The following is a 22,699-nucleotide window of genomic DNA, read 5'->3' as shown; positions in this document are numbered from 1 at the left end:
AAATAACTTTAATGCTAGGAAATTCAGTTTTATATGACCTTAAAGCATTTATTTTGGGATAAATCAAGTCACATAGTCAATGAAATCACAGATCTAGACCAAATCAAGCAACATGTCTTACTTTTGGAAAAGATTCAAAGCCTTCTTTGAATAGTAAAGAGATGGGAAACAACTTTCAAATATATGGAAGATTTGGAGAGAAAGGATTCAGATTCCAAATCCAGCCCTGATACTTATTAGCTATGTGATCACAAGTAAGCCACTTACTAAGCCTTAAATTTCTTATCTTTAAAAAGAAAATTGTAAGTCTGGGAAGACTAGATGACCTCTGAGGGCCCTTTTAACTCTAAATTTATGATTCCAAGAATCCTAGGCCTGTTCCCTCAACTCTAAAATAAGGGGGTTGGACTAGATGTTGTTATAATTTGTATTTGCTGTGCATTCCTAAATCACTTGAGAAGGTTTCTATGTGGAAGATAGCAAGGATCTAATTCTAGAAAAAGACATTCTACTCTTTTTCCCTTCCACATGGGTCTTTTTCCACTGGTTGTATTGCCAGAATAGGCTACATCATTATCATACTAGTTTCATTCTGTTTCTGCATCTAGGTATTGAGCTGGATGGGGAGAAATAACTATATTCCCTTTTCCCTTTAGGCCCTAGAGCCCTGAGAATTAGGCTTAGGGTTTGGGTCTGTTTTATTTGTCCTTTTCTGTTACAGGCACAGGTGATGGAGCTCCTAGACCTAGATGCCATGATGACTTTGGCAGGATCCTTTACTGGATGTTGTTTCCAGCCCAGAAAAAGAAGACTGGAGAAACCAGGATGGTAGGATATGACAAAACACAGTAGAGCTTTGGACTTGGAACTTGGTAGAACCATATGCTGCGTGGTCCCCCAACTAATGCTCCATCCTTCTATTCCCTGGAAACTGAAGTAGTAAAAAGGGTTGTTATGCTCCTAGGTATTAGGAGAAGAAAGTATGTAATTTGTTCTTACTCTACCTTTGAAATAAATATTCCTTTGTAAAATTAGTCAGACTGTTGTCACTAAATGGAACTGAGAGACTCCTAAAATTGGAGTACACAAAATGATGGGATTTTAACAGAAAGACTAGACACCCCAAATCCCATTAAGGGTACTGAAAAACTCTGCAGGAGGGCAAAATATATCATATCTGGCCTTCAGTGAGTAGGGGCAAGATAGTCACTCTTATATCTCTAAAATCCTTTTCATTTCTTGAGCCCATGAATTTCTGAATCTTGCCTAGAGCCATTAAATACCCTTCCCAGCTTAGAAAAGGTTTTCCTTTGTTCTGCTTCAGTGGTTTTGAGAATGAGTCTACATAGTTGCCCCATTTATCATCCCCAAATGACAATGCACTGTTTTTTCAATGGCTTATGCTTTCTTTAGTCCAGCCAAAAGAGCAAAAGCAAAAGCCTCTGTGAGGCTCAAAAAGCTACTCTGCCTTAATAGATATGCCTTTTTAGAATGTTGACTTTTAAAACACGAATGGAGGGTTTGATTCAACCCTGACCACAAGTTGTATTCTAAGCCTGGTTCTAGGAGTCTGGTTTTGGTTAGTCAGAGTAACAGGAGTGGCCCAGTACACAATTAATGGTTTCTGTTCTCCACAACGATAATGTATAAGTGACTCCATAAAAAATTCCATAACACTAAAGTTGGATACCATTGCTACAATCCAATTAGACTAATTAATATAACTTTGCAGTTATTACCTTATTTAAAAAAAAGATATCTCTAACTTCTACTTAAGGCCTTGACCTTATTGGGTCATGAAATTTTCTCTGAGGTCTCAAATATTTCGCCAGTGGACCACAAACTCTGCCAGCCCCTATCAAGTGAAAAAATTTTTATAATCGAATTTTTCTGGAGGATTGTATATTTGTTGGCTAAAGACCAGTTAAGCTAACACTGGTGAAGCTTAACTATTTAGTTGGCCTCAGGGTGGTGAATTTTTCAGTCACAGAAATTTGAATTTGACCGATTAAATCATTAAGAAGTTTCAATCTGCTTTAGCAGGTGGAATAGCCACACCAATGTAACAGCAGAACCTTGGAGTACTGAAATAGACCTCTCCAAAAGATAAAGCATTTATTAAGTGCTTGCTATGGGCCAGTCAGATAAGACAGTGCCTCCTCCCTTTTGGCAAAGGTCTCTAGAGCACTATGGGTGTGGAACACGGTACCTATTGTCAGGTTCAGTTGATTATGAGTCTTTCTTTTTTTTATTCTTTATAATAAGGGGTGGCACAGGGGGTAGGAAATCACAAGGGAAATATTTGGAAATTAATGTGCTAGGAAAACAAAATATGTCTTTAAAAAAAAAAGAAAAGAGATCTAGGCAATACTCTATAGACACAGAGTCCATTTTTTAATTCCAATGTCTTTATGAAAATGTCAACATATTTGCTGATTTTTAGAGGTCATTTAATCTTTCCACATACTTTTTCCCCCTTTCTTCCTTCATTTCTTTCTTTCCCTTCTCTTTCTTTCCTTCCTCTTTTTTCTTCCCATTTCCTCCTTTCTTACCTTCTTTCTTCTTCATTTTCCTCCTTCCCTTTTTCCCTCCCTTGCTTTCTCCCTCTCTCTCTTCTTCCTTCCTTACCTTTTTTTTCTTTTAGACTAAGCCTTTAGATCTCACCTAGCTAGAAATACAATAGTCACTCAAGCGCCTCATTCCAGTACCAATCAACACAGAAGCCTTGACCTGTTTCATTTCTAGCTTGGGCTGGTTTACCATCCCTTGGTAGTCCTCAGCTCCTAGAGAGTCATCTTATTGGTGTTGGACTGTTGCTAGTTCAGATATTTAATCAGCTTGAGTCCTACTGCAGTTCAAGATTCCTGAACTCAAGCAGTCCATTAACCTTAGCCTCCTCAGAGGCAGGGAATAGAGGAGGCTGTGGTCATCCCTGGACATCTCATTTTATAGATAAGGAAACCAAAGCCTAGAGATCTTTCTTCACTTGCACAGTGTCACATTTATCTTTAGTGACAAGAGCCAGGACAAAACACAAAGATTTATAACTCCCAATATTGTTCTCTTTCCACAGAACCACACTATCTCTCAGGTACTTTCTTAGCAAATGGAGAAAAAATCTATGTCCACTGAAAGAGCTGAGGCCAATCACAAGAGATCAAGATGTACTAGACAATGAGCAAACAGATTTTTCTGAAAGAATTTAAGAATGAAGATGTATTTGTAAAGTAGTTCCCAAATAGCCATGGTTATCCTCTAAGAATATATGAGATTAATAATAGAATGTGCAGATAAAGAGTTCATACTCAAGCAGTTGCAGATGAATACTAGAAATTGCACACACTACAGAAACATATACTATGGATATTTTAGTGGATCTGTAAGTTCATCAGTGGCTCCTGCCACCAATGTATACCACAATACCTTTATATCTTCTCAATCTGTAAAATTCCTGCCTGAAGAATACAAGAGATTACAAAAACAAAAGAAGAAAATTATGTCATAAAAATATTTGCCAGCATTATAAGACTGTGCATACCCATTGATCCTATAATACCTCTAGGGGGCAGCTGGGTAGCTCAGTGGAGTGAGAGTCAGGCCTAGAGACAGGAGGTCCTAGGTTCAAACCCGGCCTCAGCCACTTCCCAGCTGTGTGACCCTGGGCAAGTCACTTGACCCCCATTGCCCACCCTTACCAATCTTCCACCTATGAGACAATACACCAAAGTACAAGGGTTTATTAAAAAAAAAATCCTAAAAAAAAAAAAAAGATAGAAAAACCTACACAAACTGATGAAAAATGAATTAAGAAGGACCAGGAGAATTTTGTACACAGTAAGAGCAATACTGATTTTCAACTGTGAAAGACTTAACTCCTCTAAGCAATTCAGTGATCCAGGACAATTCTGAGGGACTTATGACAAAGAATGCTATCCACCTCCAGAGGGAAAAAAAAAACAAACTGTTGGAGTTGAAATGTAAATCAAAGCTTACTATTTTCCGCATTGACTTATTTATGTTTTTATTTTGGAATTTTGTTTTTTATGAGTATTTTCTTATAAGATATGGAAGTATGCTTTGTATGATAATACATGTATAATCCAGATTGAATTACTTACCATGTCCAAGAGAAGGGAAAGATGAAAACAATTTGGATCTTATAATTTCAGAAAATATATGTTAAAATTGTTATTATATGCAATTGGGAAAAGTAAAATATCTTTTAAAAATATTTTCTAGTAACTTTAACTTCTATTTAAATTTTTTCACAGAGAAGAAAAGTTCTATAACTTCTCTTACACATTATTGAAGGGTTTTACTCCTTGATCAAATTAGAAAACACAGATATATCCAGAGAACTCTAAGCTCCCACATGGAATTTTACTATAAATTAATTGCATTGATTTGACCTCTGAAATAATTTCTCCTTCTTTACCTAAATATAGCCAATATAGGATTATAGGTCTGGAATAACAAGGAATCTGAGGGGGCAGCTAGGTAATTGAGTGGATTGAGATATAGGCCTAGAGACAGGAGGTCCTAGGTTCAAATCTGACCTCAGATACTTCCTAGCTATATGACTCAGGGCAAGTCACTTACCCTTAATTGCTAAATCCTTACCATTCTTCTGCCTTGGAACATTTAATACTCCATATTTATTCTAAGACAGAAGGTACAGGTTTAAAAAAGAAAAGAAGAAGGGATCTGAGAGGTCATCTACTCTAATCTTAAAGATAGAATAAACTGAGGCCACAGAGGTTAAGTGACTTGCTCTAAGACCTTACCTATAGAACCTACCAGAACCAGAATTTTACCCCAGGATCTTTTGCTCCTAATCCAGTGCTCTTTCACCACCATTAGTTTGCCTCTTATGAACAGCTACATTTATACTGATTCATTGTTAGTCACCCAATTGGGAGTGATTTAAAAGCTATTCTTAAAAAAAAAAAGAAAAAGAAAAAAAAAACTGACTTCCCAGCCTTCTCCCATCAATGTAATATTCACTTAACTCAATTCTTCTGGAAACAAGAAAGATAAAACAGGAGGAAAAATCCCTTTAACAATTGCTTCTTCCACAGTGTGAAAGCCCAGAAGAGCCCTTAGCAACAATTTCTGCATGCTAAGTGGAAAATTGAATTTAACTACAGACCTACTTGTTATGTCCCTCTGTTATTGTTTTTTTAAAGAAGTGATTAGTCTACTAAATGACAAGTAGGATTAGTAAGCTATTAAGCAACTAATGCAGAGACTAATTAAAGTCACCATAATCTATCATACACACCATTGACTCAGAAACCTGTCGTGCTTCCCATAATGGCCAATCAGAAGCACACTGTCTCAATTAGCTCTATGGATACCCAATAATTGCTAGCCCCCAAGTCAATTTTCCCATCCCCTGCAACTTACCACACTTATCCCATCGTTGAGCAGGGCCTCTCCAAAGATCATCATGTATAGCTGTTCGTTCACACGAGCCTCCTCAAATACAGCCAGTACTGCCACAGGGTCCACAGCGGAGATCATACTCCCAAAGAGCAGATTCTGAAGCAAGTTGACATCACTGAGGCCAAAAGCCTTGACTTGGCATATCAAGTAGAGGGAGAGTCCTATGCCAAAGGCATTCAAGAGGGCCCCCATCCCTGACCACCATAGGATGGAGCCAATGTTCTCAAAAAAGGGCCGAGTAGGCATGAAATAGCCCCCTTCGAGGACAATGGGTGGAAGGAGGTACAGGAAATAGATGCTTGAATCCATTACAGGTGGGGATTTATGATCAGTGCCAAAGATGATACCCCCTACAAGAGCACCAACCATGATCAGGAGGCAGCTCTCTGGCATAAGACCTGGAAGCTTGTGATAAAGATGAAAGCCTAGGAAAAAGCAGAGAGAGAGGCATGGTTTCCTTTCATCCATTTAATAAGCATAAAAGTACTTAATATTGTATATGACAGATACTATGCTAGGTGCTAAAATACAAAAGGACAAAAATAAAAGAACCTTCTCCCTCAAGTTTACATTTGATTAGGGGGAAAACACATAAAAATATATATGAAAAAATATATATGAAGTGATTATTAGGAGACATGTAGGGGGAGGGAGAAGACTAGCAATTCTAGAATGAATGTCTAATATATTCTGATTTGGCCAGATCATAGCTGGAGAACTGAACTAGGTTCTAGGTATCATATTTAACGAAAGACATGTTCACGTAAACATATATAAAATAAAGTGTCCAGGATGGTTAAAAAATTGAAGACCATATCATTCAAGAATCTGTTTGAGAAACTAAAATGTTTATCTTGAAAAAGAGAAAAATCAGGATATGAGAGACATGATAATTTCCTTCAATTGTCTGAGTTGAGGGGCTGTCATGGTTCCACATGACTCATGAGGGGGAAAAATTGAGAACAATGTTGAGTAATTGCAGAGAGACACATTTGGAATCCTCTGCAAAAGGGGAAAAAGTCTTAACAATTAGAGCCATAGAGAAGTGGAATGGATAGCTTCAGGAAATATTGGACTTCCCCTCATTGGAAGCCAACAAGATAATGTGGAAAGGATTCATGTTCATATACAGGAGGAATTTGATGGCTTCTAAAGTTTCTCCCAACTCATATGAATGCTCAGTATGGCCTATACTGGAAGACAAATGCACAAAGAGTCTAGTTAGTAATTTTTTATGTATCTCCTCACCTTTGATTCAAGAAGAATTGCAGTATGGTTTATGAAAAGAGTCATGAATTTGGAGTCAAGTTAATTCAATTCAATAAGCAATTGTAAAATATACTATGTTCCAGGAACTGTGCTTCTATAGGTCCAAACCCAAAAAGGAGTTTGCATTCTATTAGAGTCAGAGGAATGGGATTCAAATCCCAGCTCTGTCATTTTTTAAGCTATATAAACTTAAGCAAAACAAAACCTTTGGGGGCCTTAGTTTCAACATCCATAAAATGAAGAGGTTGGATTAATTTATTTTTAAGGTCCTATATTGATTAGAAAACAATGAAAATTCTCTAGAAAATGTAAAGAAAATAAAAGAGAATGAGCTAGCCTTTAAAATGATTTACATTAAATCTGAGCTTTGTGAAAGGGAATTTTTTATTCTCTTTGTCTATTTTAAGTTAATCAATCAAGAAATTAAAGTATCTTAGAGCCTTTTACTAGAAAAAGTTCGCACCCCCAAAGACCACAACAATTCTTTTTTTAACCATTATTATCTTTGTCAAACCAAAAATTGTGATTATTACATTTGGCAGACCACAAAGGTTTGAGGAGTACCCTCAGTCTTCCTCAGTTTTCTTAAGTCAGGTCTTTAGTAGCTAAATTCTGGAGTTTGGGCTCTAAATTGGCAGAGCAATTTTGAAATAGACAAAAAGGACAGATTAGTCACAAGGTACAGCTATTGGTCTGATACTATAAAGCCCATTGTAAACATGTAGTTTTTCCTGTGTGGAAGGGTAAGCTCTAAATGTCCCCCCCCCCTTTAACTGAACAGTTGAATGCTTGCTGCTGCCTGATAAGCAGTATATTTTTTAGGAATAATCAGCCCCTTCCTGTCTCCCTGACTCCTGGGGGGGGCTACTCTGTTCCTATAAGCTACTACCTCAAAGCCCAGAATTCTGGAGGGAGTTAATAAGTTCAGCTCAACCCTTTTGTTATTAGAAGGTGTTAATTACTGGGCTAAATTAACAAAGTTTTGTATTATGTTGCTCCTGGAAGTCCTCTCTTTCCTTTTTCCTAGACATCTGACTGCTGGAGTTTTTACCCCTAGTGGGCAGGGGAAGAGAGAAAATTTTTCCAAACCTCTTAGCTAAAATTTAGGCTGTAACCTGAGGGTTTTCACCTAAAAAAGTGTGTTTTATTTTGCTTAAAATAGAAAGCTTTTGCTTTTTCTTGCTTTCCCTCCCAAAATTTATTCTAGAGGTAAGGTTTTCTAGCCATCTTCCATACAAAGGCTAGTTAGTTAATTAGGGCATGTCTGTATCTACACCAATTTTTTTTCCTCTAAAGTCTTTAGAACACCCCACCCACTAGCCTTGTGAAACTCTAACCCCTAGTCAGCACACACTAGGGTAGTACCACCTATAGAAAGGAAGTAGAAATGCAGGAAATTTAATAGTTAAATTTTAAAAATAAAAAGGCAACTGAGTATGGTGCTGAAAAGCATGATCTACACTCTGAAAGAACAGTTTCCTGCTTATCTCAAACAACTCCTGTAGTCAGAGAACATTACTGAGTACAAACAGCTTACAGTTTCAGAATGGCTTTGTTTAGCACTGTTCCTAGGTGTACTTATACTAATAGAATACCTTACAGTTTATCTATTCCTCCTCAAGGAAAAAACAATGGAAAGACAGCTCAAGTTATCTCAAGACTCAGATAAAATACCTTGAGAAAAAACTGGAAGATATCTTGAGTAACCTCAAGACTGAGAAGGAAAATTCATTTCCCTACATTCCCTCACCATCTAAGCCTACTCAGTCTCTGCCAGCCCCTATCTGATTCATCCATCCCTCATCCTGTTCAATCCATTTCTCTTCTCATCTGACCCACCCTCCTCCCTCATTCATCCCTCCCCCTACTCAACCCATCCCTCCTCCCATTCAAACTATCTCTTGTTCCATCCAAATCATTTCTACCCAACAGGTCTTTCCCCCTGCCCCTATCATTCCTCCCTGCCCCCTTACCTACTCCATTACAATCCAAACAGCAGTAATCAAAGATAATTCAGTTAAAGGCCTATTCCCCCTAAGGGAAGTACCCATTTATAATAAGTGAGGGAATTTAGTGAACATTAAATACCATATACCTTTTATTTCACAAGATATTGAGAGATTCAAGGTGAATACACCTTCCTTTGAAGATGATCCCATTGTGGTCATAAAGAAGCTTGAGAGTATTTACCACACTTATGATCCCACATTGATTGATGTGGAAATTTTGCTTTAAGCCTTTCTAACAGAAAGAGAAAAAAATAAAATTGTTTTTTTTTGTTGTTGTTGTTAATCAGGCCCAAGGAAGGGGAACAATTCATTGGCCAAAGGAAGAACCAAAATGGAAGGAGGAATTCAGACTGGCTTTTTATAAGCAGTTTCTCCAGGTCACTTCCTATATCTCACCCTCTTCACAGTAACTAATCACAGTCTCCTAATTTGCCTGGCACTGCTCAGTGGGCAGTGCTTGTGATCTTTGGGAGTGTGAACTTCTTCTAGTAAAAGGCTCTTACTAGGTAAGTGTGAAAGGAGGGATACTTTAAGTTCTTGATTGATTAACTTAAAATAGACAAAGGGAATAAAAACTTCCCTTTCACAGCTTGATGCTAGATGATGATGATAATATAACTTACTCTGAGGTAGTTAATTTAATACAGTTCATTGAATATTTATTAGGTTCCTAGTATGTACACAGCCTAGTGATGGGTTATTGAGAAAGATTTTAAAACTAAATAAAGCCTAGACTGGAGACTGGAGACTCCATACTATTATGGAGAGAGGTATAAACAAAGTGCTATGTGGTATCCAACATGGAAAAGAGCCTAATCCTTCCAACAGTGTCATTGCTTCTTTCAGATAAAACTTTCAGATAAAACATTTGATATAAGCTTCTAAAGATGGATAGAAGTTTCATGGAAAGAGGTCATTCTATCTAATCCAATCTAAAAGGGATTCGTTACTAAGATGATCATCACAGTAATTAAGGAGGGGACAGATTTGAAAAATAGAATCAAGAGAACTTATTTAATTGATTGGATATAGAATCATAGGATCAGAATTGGAAGGAACCTTTAGAAGTCCTTAATTCAGGGGTAGCCAAGAGGCTTGGTGGATAGAGAGCCAGGTCTGGGGCTGGGAGGATCTGAGTACAAATCTAGTTTCAGAAAATATCTACCTCTGTGACCCTGAGCAAGTAACTTAATCACAGTTGCTTAGGCTTTAATGCTCTTCTGCCTTAGAAACATCATTTAGTATTAATTCTAAGACAGAAAAAAGGTGTTTTTTTTAAGTCCCTTAGCTTAACATTGACTTGAAGCATAAATCTTCTTGACAACATCTTTGAATACATGGTCAATTGTTTAATCAAACACTCAGTGACAGGGAACTCATTTCCCAGGAGAAAGTCATTCTATTCTCCAAATTTACAGAAGCATGTTCCTTATATTGAGCACTAAACTTTCTGTCATTTTCCTCCACTAATCTTAAATCTTTCTTGTGGAATTCCACAAAGTAATCCTTTAGATAACCAAAGACAGGTATTATGCTTCCTTAAGTTTTCTCTCCTCTAGACTCAATATCCTCAGTTCCTTCTAATGATATAATAATTATATCATAGGGTTCTCCTTCCCTTCTTCATTCTCAATATTCTTCTTCAGACATCTTGTAAGAGTGAAGGGAGAAGACAGGGTCAAATATGCCAATTCAATTAAAAAATATTAATTAGGTGGTTATTCTGTACTATGTTCTGTAGTCCCTTATTACAGTTCTGAAATACAAAGACAAAAATGAAATCATCTTTGTTCTTAAAGTAGGACCAGGTAAAATAACAACTATTTTAGAGAAAAGAATGATAAAATAACAACTGAGGGTGGCAGTCAGGAAAGAAGCTTTTAGGAGGAGGTACCTGGGCTACTTTAAAGGAAAATAAGTGGTAAGGAGGGAGTATAGTCCAGATAATTAAAAGAAAGGCATAGAGAGAGAGGCAAGAGACAAAATGTCATGTATGGGGAAAAAGTAGCTTGTCCCTGTAACTGGACTAGAGAATTCATGAAGGGAAAGGATGTGAAATAAGACTGAGAGGGTAGTTGAAACCAGAATTTCAAACATGAAACTTGGGGTGCCTAGTCCCATTGATAGAAATTGTAAAGCCACAAAGAAAAGAAGACTTGGATAAAAAAGATAATATTTTCAGTTTTAGGCATGTTGAGTTTGAAGTGTCAATTAGATATGCTTTCAATGTCCTGTTGGAGATGTCATTTTGCAGCTATAGACTTGGAAGTTATAGGTATAGAAGTGGTAGTTGAAGCCATGGAAGAGGAGTACTAGGAGGAAGAGAAGGAGATAAAGGAAGAGGAAGAGGAGGAGGAGAAGTGATAGAGACAGAGATAGAGAGATCAAGAGTTACAGACTGAACAATGGGAAACTCTCACCTGAAGTAGTCAGAATGATGATAAAGGAAAGCAAGGAAAACAAAGAAGAAACTGATAAAGGTAAAAAGAGAACCATGAAAGTATTGTGTCTCACAAAACAAAGAGAAAAGAAATTACAGAAGTAAGGGAGCAATCAACAGGGTCAAATTCTGTACATGCAAGATGAGCACTGAAAAAGACAATGGATTTAACTGTTAAAAGGTCATTAAGGACCTTTCAAAAAGTAGTTTCAATAGGGTAGAGGACAGAAGATTGACTTTGTCGGGCTTGAGAGAGAGAATGATGCATAAGAAGAGGCATCCAATGTAAAAAACTTTTTCAAAAAGTTTAGCAATAAAAAGGAGAAAAATTGAAGAGTGATAGGAAGGTGTTTTCTTGCTTGCCTTTTAAGAATTAGGAAAACTAATGAATATTTGTAGTCATATGGAAAAGAGGCAGTGGAAAATGAGTGAATGAAAATGTATGAAGGTCAAGAGATGACTGCAAGGGCAAGATTCTGGAAGAGAATGGTAGGGTGTGATCAAGGGCACAAATTAGCTTCAGCAAGGATAAAAGATAACTTCTTGTACTGAAACATGAAGGAAGTAAAAAGAAAGATAGATCTTGAATAGTTTTGAGAAATAGAAGAGAGAAATTAAGGGATTCCTTATCATAAAATGTTCTCATCAGTGAAGAGATGTTATCTACTGTGAGTGTAGAAAAGGGCTAAAAGTTGGGAGGCAGGAGGAGAAATGAAAAAAATTTGGAACAGTTTCTATGGTGAATAGAAAAGAGAACCACTAAGAGCAGACAAAAGAATTGCTAAGCAACAGTGAAGACTTCACCAAGGTTATACACTCTAAATTTACAGCCAGTGAAACCAACTCAATTTTATACTTTCTCTGGATGCCTGGAATAAGAAAGGAAAAAACAGATACTGGCTGTTACCCAAGTCTGAGGATGAAGAGATCAGTAATGGCAGAAGGTCTTAGCAGTGAGGAATTTTAGGGTGGCAGCTAATGAATCATTAAAAGAGGAGATCATAGGGTCAGGAATGACTATGAAGCTGGTGAAGAGTAAATGAGAAGGATGGAGAAAAGAGGTAGGGATCAAAGGACTAGAAGTCTTGATGAGCTTGAAAAGCAAATTGAAGGAGTGGGAATTGTAGGCAGAGATAGAGGGGGTATGGAGAGAGATTACAATTCTGAAGTTTGAGATCTGGAAGTGGGGAATAGGAAAGAAATTAGCATTTATTAAGGACACTTACTTTGTGCCATGCATTTTTGCATATTTTACAAATATTGTTTCATTTTATTCTCACAATGACCCTGGAGAGTAGTTGTGCTATTATTATTCCCATTTTATAATTGAAGGAAGTGAGGCAGACAGAGGTCAAGTGACTTGGCCAGGGTCACATAGCTAGCAAACTACCTGAGACTAGATTTGAAGTCAAGTCTATCCACTGTGCCACCTACCTGCCTCTGTTTCAGTTCCCTGGCAGTCTAAAATTCCAAGTTATGCTCATGTGTGAGTGACCATGTGTTCTTAAAATGAGAGGGGTGGGGTGGGGAAAGAGGTCACTGATTAAGGAGACTGAGAAATTGAGTTCTAGAATAAATATAAATAAAAGTATATAATATAAATAATAAATAAATAGTGTTCTAGAAGCTATCAAAATGTGAATGTCAAAGTCCCTGGGCATTATAATGTCATGGGGGGTTGGCCAATGCAAAAGATTGTGAGAATCTAAAGGGAGTGATCTAGAGTTTGGTAGACAACTATAATAAGGATAGCGAGAAGATGGCATATTGCCTTCTGATATTGATGAAGAAAGTAGGAGGAGCAATCAACGAAAGGTTCAGATATATGTGGAATTCTCAAGGAAACTTATCTTCCACTTAAAGCAGAGATAGAAAGGGTAGTAGGAGGAAAGTAAGGTTATAAGGAGAAATTTGTTAAGAACAGATTGAGGTTTATAAGGACAGAATCTTAATTAAAAAGGACCTCAAAAACCATATACTGAAAATCTTACCTGAATGGAAATTCCCTTGATGACATCTTTGACAAGGATTCAGGGCTCCTATAAAGGGCTCAGGGGATTTACATGCATTTTTTAAAACTAATTTCCAACATTTAAAGATCTCTCATTTAATTTCCCTCTTTTATTTCTTTTTAGTTTGCCTATCTATTTATCAGTTAATGAAAATCTACCTTCCCTCCCTTCCACCTCTTCCAGCCCCCCTCATTAATATAGAAAGAACAAACCCCCTGTAACAAATACGCATAGTCAAACAAATAAATTCCTGCATTGACCATGTTCAATATAAATGCCTATATAAATGAGAATAGACCAAAATATGCTATGTATATATGTATGTACATGTGTGTATGATATGGACCATGTAGGAATTGGTCCACATAGAGATGCATATATGGCACATAAGTATACATATGACATGGCCAAGGAAGAATTTTTTTTTCAGTTCACTATGCATCTTTGTTATAGGTATTTTGTTTTTCTTTTGGTTTAATGAGAGGGGCAGAAGTAGGAGGGATGTGCATGCATATATATATACATGTATATGTACATATGTATATAAATATTATATATGAGGTACATGTATACATATATATATATCCTGATTCTATCACCTTTCTGTCAAGATGTGAGAAGTGTTTTTGTCATGTAACATGGAATTTTATATGGCCATTGAGTTCATTGGAAATTTAATCTTTCAAAGCTGATTGTCTTTACAATACTGTTTTTAGTATATACATATTTTCCTGATTCTCATGTACTCTGGGTCAATTTATGTCTTCTTAGATTTTTCTGAATTCTTTTATTAATTATTTCCCCCTCTGATATTGTAGACAGTATCTTCACTAGTTAGGATCCAGCCTTAGAGATCTGAGAGATATACCATGCATACCCATTACCAAGGTTATTTAATGGGGGCTACCTGGTGGGAGGGAGAGAGACAATCAGACAGACAGACAGATAGAGCCAGAGAGCCAGAGAGCCAGAGGGAGACAGAGAGTGATAGAGACAGAGAGACAGAGTGAGACAAAATGAGGGAGAGACAGAGAGAGAGAGACAGAGAGAGACAGACAGGGAGAATTCTCTCTCAAATTCATGAGAATACAGCAGGATTATCATCTCAGTCTCTAGAATATCTACTCTCTGTTTATTTGAATGATATATAAGACTAAATTAGCTTTTCTGGTTGCCTTGACACTACATTGACTTAGATAAAGTTTGCATTTCCAAATAGTTTGGCTTGTCCCATTTTAAAAGTAAAAGCTGTAAACTATTATATATCCTATATATAGACATATATACGTGTGTACGTATGTATAGATATACTAAAGAGACGGAATTTTAAAAATCAGCAAGATTTTTGTTGATTTTTTAAAAATTCTTCATTTCATCTCTAAAGAGAAATTAATGACAAGAAAATAATCTGATGTCAACGATTTATGATTCATTTAACAAGTTCTTATTGAGCATTTGTTATGTGTATAGCACTGTGGAAGACCTGTGGAGAATACAAAAATGTTTTTAAAAGTCTCTGATTTTGAAAGGTTACAGTCTCATTAGTAGACCAAGAATACATATAACAAAAGTTAAACAGCATGACAGTATAATTCTAATCCAATCTAGTATGCATTTATTAAGTAACTACTTTGTACCAGGTCCTGTGCTAAATTCTATAGATATAAAAAGAGACAAAAAAAAAAAAAAAAAAAAAACAATCCCTGCTCTCAAGAAGTTCATAATCTAATGGGAAAGACTACACACACACACACACACACACACACACACACACACACACACACACACACACAAATATATATATGAAAACAAGTTCTATACAGTCTAAGTAGGAAATGATTAAGGAAAGGAAATCTCTGGAACTGAGGTGTTAGGCAAGGCTTCATATAGAATGCTGGATTTTAGTTGGGACTTAAAAAGGAAGTCAGGGACATCAGTAGTTGTAGAAGGGAAGAGAGAGCATTCCAGACATGGGGGATGTCCAGAGAAAATGCCTGCAGCTGAGAAATTATGTTCACAGAATAATCTGGAAACCAGCTTCACTGAATCAGAGAGTACCTGTCAGGAAGTAAGGTGTAAGAAGACTGGAAAGGAAAGAGAATGCTAGGTTATAAAAGGCTTTGGTTTTTTTTTTTTTTATAGGATTCATGTTTTTACTTTCCCCTTTACCCCCCCCCAACCCCTGTAGCCAAAGAGCTTTCCACTATATAAAAGGCTTTGAATGTCAAATAGAACATTTTGTATTTGCCCCTGGAGGCAATAGAAAGTCACTGGAATTTACTGTGATGGGGCAGTCACATAACAAGAACTATGTTTAGTGGCTGAATGGAGAATGTAGCAATCAAGACTTAAGGATAATGGCCACTATTTTGGGGCTTGTGTATAGTGGGTGAAGTATAGTGAGGAAACCAGAATGGCTATTAGTTTAAAAGACTGAGAGACTGGGAGGATGGGTTTGGCTTCTACAATAATAGGGAAGAGAGGTGAAGAGAGTTTAAGGGGAAAATAATGTGCTTTGTTTTCACATATTCAGTTTAAGAGGTCTATTGGAATTCAGTAGTTGAAGATGCAAGATTAGAGGTCAATAGAGACACTGGAGAAGGAAACATAGATTTGAGAATCATTAGGATGAAGATGATAATTAAATCCATGGAAGATGATGAGATCACCAAATGAAGTAGTATAATGGGAGAAAAGGATCTATGACAGAATTTTGAGGAACACCTACAGTTAGAGAGCATGATCTGGAGGATGATTAGCACAGAAGATAGTGAAGGGGCACAGTCAGATAGGTATAAGGAAAACCAGGAGAGGGTGGTATCCTGAAAACACAGAGAGTAGATAGTATTCAAGAGAGATGAGGAGGTAGTAATGAAATATAAATTTATATGACTTGAGGAAGGTGAGAAACAATTAAAGGGTTTAGAATAAACTTCTCACAGAAAAATATACATGAGATGGACCTTAAAGAAGAATAAGGATTCTAAGAGGCAAGGTGAGAAGGTAATGTAGGCAGGAGAGTTAGCCTTACAGAAAGTCATGGAATCTGGAGGAAGAATGACACGTTCAGGTAAATGTTTAAGCTAATTTAGCCAGAAAGCATATTGTGTGTGTTGGTTATGGAGCCCTATACAAGAGACGTTACTTTTCAGGACCCCAGGAAGCCATCAAAAATCTGATATGCTTTGATAGAAAGTGTGAGTTCTTTACAGGAACTCCTAACACCATTGAAATTATAGGTCTATTTAATTTTTTAAAATATATTGGTTTTTTACAAGTTTAAAACACTTATTTAAAACACAATTTATATGGTAATAATTTGGGGGCTTATTTTGTATCCTGCTAATTTACCGAAGTCATTATTTTTCTTATTTTTAGTCAACTATTCTGTGATTTTTCAAGTTTTGTTAGTTTTGTTTCCTTTTACTTCTCTTTATTTTTTCTTCCTTAAACCTTTACCTTCTGTCTTGGAGTCAATCTGTGTATTGGTTCCAAGGCAGGAGAGTGGTAAGGGCTAGGCAGTGAGGGTCAAGTGACTTGCCCAGGGTCACACAGCTGGGAAGTGTCTGAGGCCAGATTTGAACCTAGGACCTCCCATCTCTATGCCTGGCTTTCAATCCACTGAGCTACCCAGCTGCCCCCTGTTTCCTTTTACTTCTGTTTCTTCCCCTTGGTTTATTATTCTTTTCTTGTTGCTATGGATGGATATTCTAAAACTATATAAAATAGTAGTCACGTTAGATATTTTTGCTTTACCTCTTACTGGCATTTTTTATTATAGACACTGCTAACTCTTAGTGTTAGGTTACCTAAAACTAACAATACTAAGAAGGAATCAATTTATTCCTCTCCTTTTTATATTTTTATATGTTAAAGAATGCCTTGTTTTGCCATAAACTTTTTCTGTGTCTATTGCTATAGCCATGCAACTTTGACTGCTTTTCTTTTTGTTATGGTCTACTGTATTTATATTTACCCTGATGTGGAACTATTACTGAATTTCTGGTGAAAATCTTGGTCATATTGAAGAATATTTTAATATGAAAAAAATTCAGTTTATAAAATGCTTAATCTCATGACTTGAGGACCAGCATAGAAGGGTAGGAGTTCAGGATGCTGCTCAGTTATTCCAGCAGGACAGAACTGCAGGACACAATATACAACAAATGAGCAAATTTTCAAGTGTTTTAAATGTAAAAGTAGGGAATTAAAAGGAGTTAATAGAGAAACACTAATAAAAATAGTCATAGGTAAAATCAATAAGATTTGTCAATTGATGAGTTATAAGGGTGAGAGAAGGAAGAATTGGGAATGATATTGAGGTAATGTGCCTAGATAACTGAAAGATGGTGACAAAGTAAAAATAGAAAAGTTTGACCTCTAAAATCTAATTCTAAAATTGGATAATTTGTGTATGTATGTATTAGTGTATGTAGATATGTATTTATGTCTTTATGTATCTCTCCCTGACCCAAATACTACCACCATTGCCCTCTTTCCATTAGTCTGTAATTGGTTGTATAAATATGCAGAATGCAAGCTCCCCAAGGTAACAACTGCCTCATTTTTTCCCTTTGTAACTCTAGTATAAAACACATAGCAAATAAGTGACTGTTAACTTATTGATTCCATTCCTTCCTTAATTTCATATACCTAGCTCCCTTCTCCCAGGGCTTTCTTATCTCCATTCAATCTATCCCCTCTGGCCCCTCAGTGTCATTTTGACTTTTGCCCAGATTCACATGGTCCTACTTGCAATGATCATTGTTATTGTTTGGTTGATTTTTAGTTGCATCCAACTCTTCATGACCCCATTTGGGGTTTTCTTGGCAGACACACTGGATTGGTTTGCCATTTCCTTCTCCAGTTCATTCTACAGATGAGGAAACTGAGGTAAACCGGGTAAAGTGACTTGCCCAAGGTCATCTGGTTAATAAGTATCTGAATCTGGATTTAAACTCAAGAAGAAGAGTCTTCCTGATTCTAGGCCAGGTGCTCTGTACACTACACTACCTAGCTACCTTCCAATAATAAAAATCTCTACATAAGGTCCAATGTGAATCCATTTTATGCCAAATTCTGCTGTATGGAAGGTAGGTCTATAGTATGGTTATAAAATCATTAATGGATTGCTGCAGAAACAAACACACACAGAAAGCTAATGAAGTGCCATATAATACCATCTGCTATATGTCACCACAGGAAAAAAAGTACTGAATTTATTCTCATTTAAAAACTATTCTTTTCATAACCACAGTGTGGAAGTTACACTTTTGTATTGTGTTCTCAATTCTGACAACATTTTACAGGTCCAGAGTTTCTCTGAAAAGCTCCACAGTCAAGTATCAGACCAATATAAATCTAAGAAGGTACTAGGCAACCATCAATGAGCTGAAACAACAACGTGACTTGGGTAATTAAATTAAACATCTGGCTTGCTCTCATTTGCTTTTCTTGGTAAAATTTAAATGTGGGATTTTACACTCCAGATTTTTCCTGCAATTAATTTGACTGTGACATTAAGAAAATGGGGGAGGAAGCTGCAGAGAAAAAAAAATGGAATTCAATCTAAAACATAATGAGCATATTGTGAGTTACTGTCCATCAAATCTTGGATCTAAGATAGATGGGAGTAGAAGAGGCAGATCTCAACCAGGGGATACAGTTTAGTTACAAATGCCAGGAGGACAAATATTTCAATAAGCATACATAATATAGCTTAACAGGCAAAGAAAAATACTTCTAACGTTTTCTCAATAGTAATATAGTTCTTAAAAGTTTTATAGACTATTTTCTTTTCAACATAGTGATATGTGGAATTGTTAACATCTTCATTTTAGATAATGAAGCAAAACTTCAGGGACGCTGAATCCACTTAACTTCTGAGAAGTAAAATAATTTCCTTACAATCACATAAGTAGGAAGTGATAGGGCCAGAAGCTGAACCTGTGTCTGTCAACTCCAGCCTGGCATTCTTTCTATATGATGCTGCCTCTCTCCCATTTAGTGAAATGATTCAACAAATACGTTTATAATTATAATTCCACAGTATTAAGAGGTAATGGACATGTTACTTAGATTGAAAATTTGAAAATGAGAATTGTAATTAATTTGTTCTGTAAAGTATCATGCCTGAGGACATAATTCCTTTAATTCTTTTAGATGGAGATAATAATTAAAAAGAAATAATAATGACTGCCCTTTATATAGTGCTCTAAGGTCTGTAAAATGCTTTACATATATTACATCATTTTGATCTTCAACACAATACTAGGTGACACTGTGAATAGAGAAGTGGGTCTGGAATCAGGAAAACCCAAGTTCAAATCTGGTCGCAGACACGTACTGGTTGTGTGGTCCTGGGCAAGCCACTTCATCCTGTTTGCCTCAGTTTCCTCATCTATAAAATGAGTTGGAGAAAGAAATGGCAAACCACTTTAGTACCTCTGTAAAGAAAACCCCAAGCGGGGTCATGAAGAATTCGCATGACTCAAAATGACTGAACAACAACAAAGTTTCCTAAAAGTGTGCACTAACATTGGAGACTAAATATGTAGAACATTATTACTCCAGAAATGAAGCAAGAGCTTCCTAGTGACTTGTGTTCGGCAAAAAGCACAAGAAGCCTAGAATACGACAATTTTTGTTCCTTCATTCTATAGCAATCCCAAAGTAGCATAAGAAATTAATTCTGCCTGAAATTTATTATAACATAGACATTTCTACAATAAATATGGCTAGATGTTGACAGCGTCCCCTTCCCCAATACCAATCAAGTATGATTGAGTGCCAAGTTTCTATCCCAATATCCCATTTCAGTATTTTCAATATTTAAATTCTCCATCATAGGAAGAACTAGTTATGTCCATACACAATGACCCAGAGAGCGCACTGCTTGGCATATACTTCAAGGAGGTCAGAAATAAAAAGAAAGATCATCTAGGCACCAATATAGTTATGGAGTAGCATGTATTATAGTAGAAAAGATCTGCAAACCAAGTCAGTGCCCATTGATTGAGGAATGGCTGAACTAATTGAAGTATTGAAATATAATTGGATATTACTATATGGTGAGAAACAAGATGAACATAGAGAGGCATGAGAAGATTTCTATGAAATGAAGCAAACGGAACATGGAAAATAACATACACAATGGCTACAACAATAAAATGAAATGACAGGAAAACAATGGAAATAGAATGCTTTGGAATTAGGAGGATGAAGTTTGGTCCCAAAGAAGAGGTATTAGAATGCAACTCCTTCCCTTTACTGAAGTGGGAGTCTGTTATGCAATTAATACAGATTTTTGTTAACTGTTCTTTTCTTAGTTTAAAAAAAAATTTTAAAAGGTAGGAAGGATTAACTAGGTGGCTCAGTGGACAGAGTACCACACCTTAAGTCAGGAAGATTCATCCTCCTAAGTTTGAATCTGGCCTCAGACACTAGTTGTATGACCTTGGGCAAGTTACTTGGCCCTCTTTGCCTCAGGTTCTCTATCTGGAAAATGAGCTGTAGAAAAAAGTGGCAAATCACTTGAGTATCTTTTTCAAAACAAACAAACAAAAAATGAGACCACAAAGAGTCAAACACAACTAAAAAAGTGACTGAACAACAACTTTAGTAGGAAAAGGGTTAAAGGTATAATGGAACATATAGGGTAAGTAAAAAACAAAACAAAACAAAATAAAAACCCATTATCACTATTGTTTTTTAAACAATTGGCCAAGAGAAGAAAGAAGGATAAATTCAGTGAGAGGATCTAAGGTAGGATCCAAAGTGAGAAATCATAATTGAGATTCAGAGTGTGAGATATCTGAGTAGATCCCTTCATTCCTCCCTTCCCTTTATATATGTTCATATAGTGTTGCATTATCAAGCAAATGTATTTGAAGTCAGAGGATATAAGTTCAAATGCCGTCTCTGACATTTAATACTGCTATGATTTTGGACAAATCACTTAACCTTCCTGGACCTCAGATTCCTCATGGATAAAATTGGAGAGTAGGAGGCCTCTATGCCTTCTGAAGTCCTCTCTACTGTAAATCTATACCCCAGAGTATCTTTTAGGATTATTTAAGCTACTTGATGCAACATATCAGCGTAAATATTCACACAGAGGCCCCCTCCACTAGAATTTAGGCCCTGAGCCCAGATTGACTTTCTTTCATTAAAAGAAAGCAGAGACCAACTGTGCCCATGAATTCTCTTCCCTTTCTGGCTTAGCATTGAACCAGTGATTTAGAGATTAACATCCTATAGTGCCTGAAAAAAACCCTGATGCTCAAATGATGTGAAAGTTGTCTTTTCAAAGAAATCCCTCCTCCTGCAAATAAATAGCGGCTGCTGCCACCACCTGAAGTTAGAGGTGCCCATGAGAGAAGAGGGTTTTATCCAAGTACAGCTGGATCCTGCCTTACGTTTCTGGCATTAAGCGAGCACATTGTGATCTTTGAGCGCTGCCGCTCACGCTCATCACTAGAGAACCTAAGATTATTTTCTCCCCCATGGCAAATAATTAGTCACATGGCATCACCCCCAAACTAGGAAGGAAGCTGCCACCCCAGAGGCTAAAATAGCCATCTGTGCAAAAGTGGGCTCTCCAATACCAGAGCGTGAATCAGAAGTGCTAATGTTTCTCTTCTGAATGGTTTGCCTCCTACGGAGGAGTTTATAAATTTCCTCTTATCTTAGTCAAGCAGAATAGAATTTCAGAAAATACAAAGACACATACAAAGAGGCACCACGCACATGGGAGGATGCATGTGCAAGCACACAACACACACACACACACACACACACACACACACACACCCCACATTATGCTGTTTACCCACCTATTTTTGCAAGAGATGCAAGAAGTATCCAAAGGGTCACCTCATATGGAATTTGCACATAATCATAATCCAAAGAAAAAACAGGCAGCCTCTCATCTTGCTCAGAGCTAGCTGTGGTAGCAACAGCAGCAGCAGCAGCAGCAGCAGCAAAACGAACCTTGGGTTCAGAGTAAGAAGAGGAGTTGCTAGATACATTCAGATCACAAGCAGCACCAGGGAACTTGAAGACCACCAGCAGTAGCAGCAGCAGCAGCAGCAGTAGCCAGTTCCGAGAATCAGGAGACACAAAGAGATGAGAAGCCATGGTGGGGGCTTCAGCCTCCCCACTGGGTGGCCGTGTGCTTAAGTATTCAGCCCTTCAGGGGGCTTCTAGTTGTCCTGGAAAGCCACTGCATCCACCTTTGCCACAGGTAGCTCCCCTCCTGAGGGCAGCATTGCAGATCATCCCCAGCAGCAAGCTGTCATGTCAGCAAGTTGCCAGTCCTGCTGTTCCCAGAGCTTCTCTGACGCACAGGCATCCAGACGGCTTGGCCTCTGAATCAGATGCAGGTATGGGGTAGACTGAGTGAAATCCAGGTGACCCTCTTCCTCGGCTTCAGTTTGGCCATGGTCTCAAATGGAATGGATGGAAGGGAAACAAGAAGAACCAGACACTGCTCTCAAAGCTAAATCCCAGCTTCCCAGTGCAAG

The 22,699-nt window shown here is 37.2% G+C and overlaps 1 protein-coding gene across 1 annotated transcript in view; it reads right to left on the bottom strand.

Moving 5' to 3' along the window:
* SLC9A4 (solute carrier family 9 member A4) overlaps positions 1 to 22,313 on the bottom strand; it is a 78,490-nt gene extending 56,177 nt beyond the window's left edge. Inside the window, exons 1-2 of the mRNA XM_044667045.1 lie at positions 22,010 to 22,313; positions 5,407 to 5,870 (exon numbers count right to left, since the gene is read on the bottom strand). Of these exons, the coding sequence (XP_044522980.1) occupies positions 5,407 to 5,870; positions 22,010 to 22,313 (768 nt within the window). The remainder of the gene's footprint in view (positions 1 to 5,406; positions 5,871 to 22,009) is intronic.
* Positions 22,314 to 22,699: the final 386 nt, after the last annotated feature.

This window comes from Gracilinanus agilis, chromosome 3 (genome assembly GCF_016433145.1).
Source record: "Gracilinanus agilis isolate LMUSP501 chromosome 3, AgileGrace, whole genome shotgun sequence".
Lineage (NCBI taxonomy): Eukaryota > Metazoa > Chordata > Mammalia > Didelphimorphia > Didelphidae > Gracilinanus > Gracilinanus agilis.
This window is presented reverse-complemented; position numbering and strand designations above follow the sequence as displayed.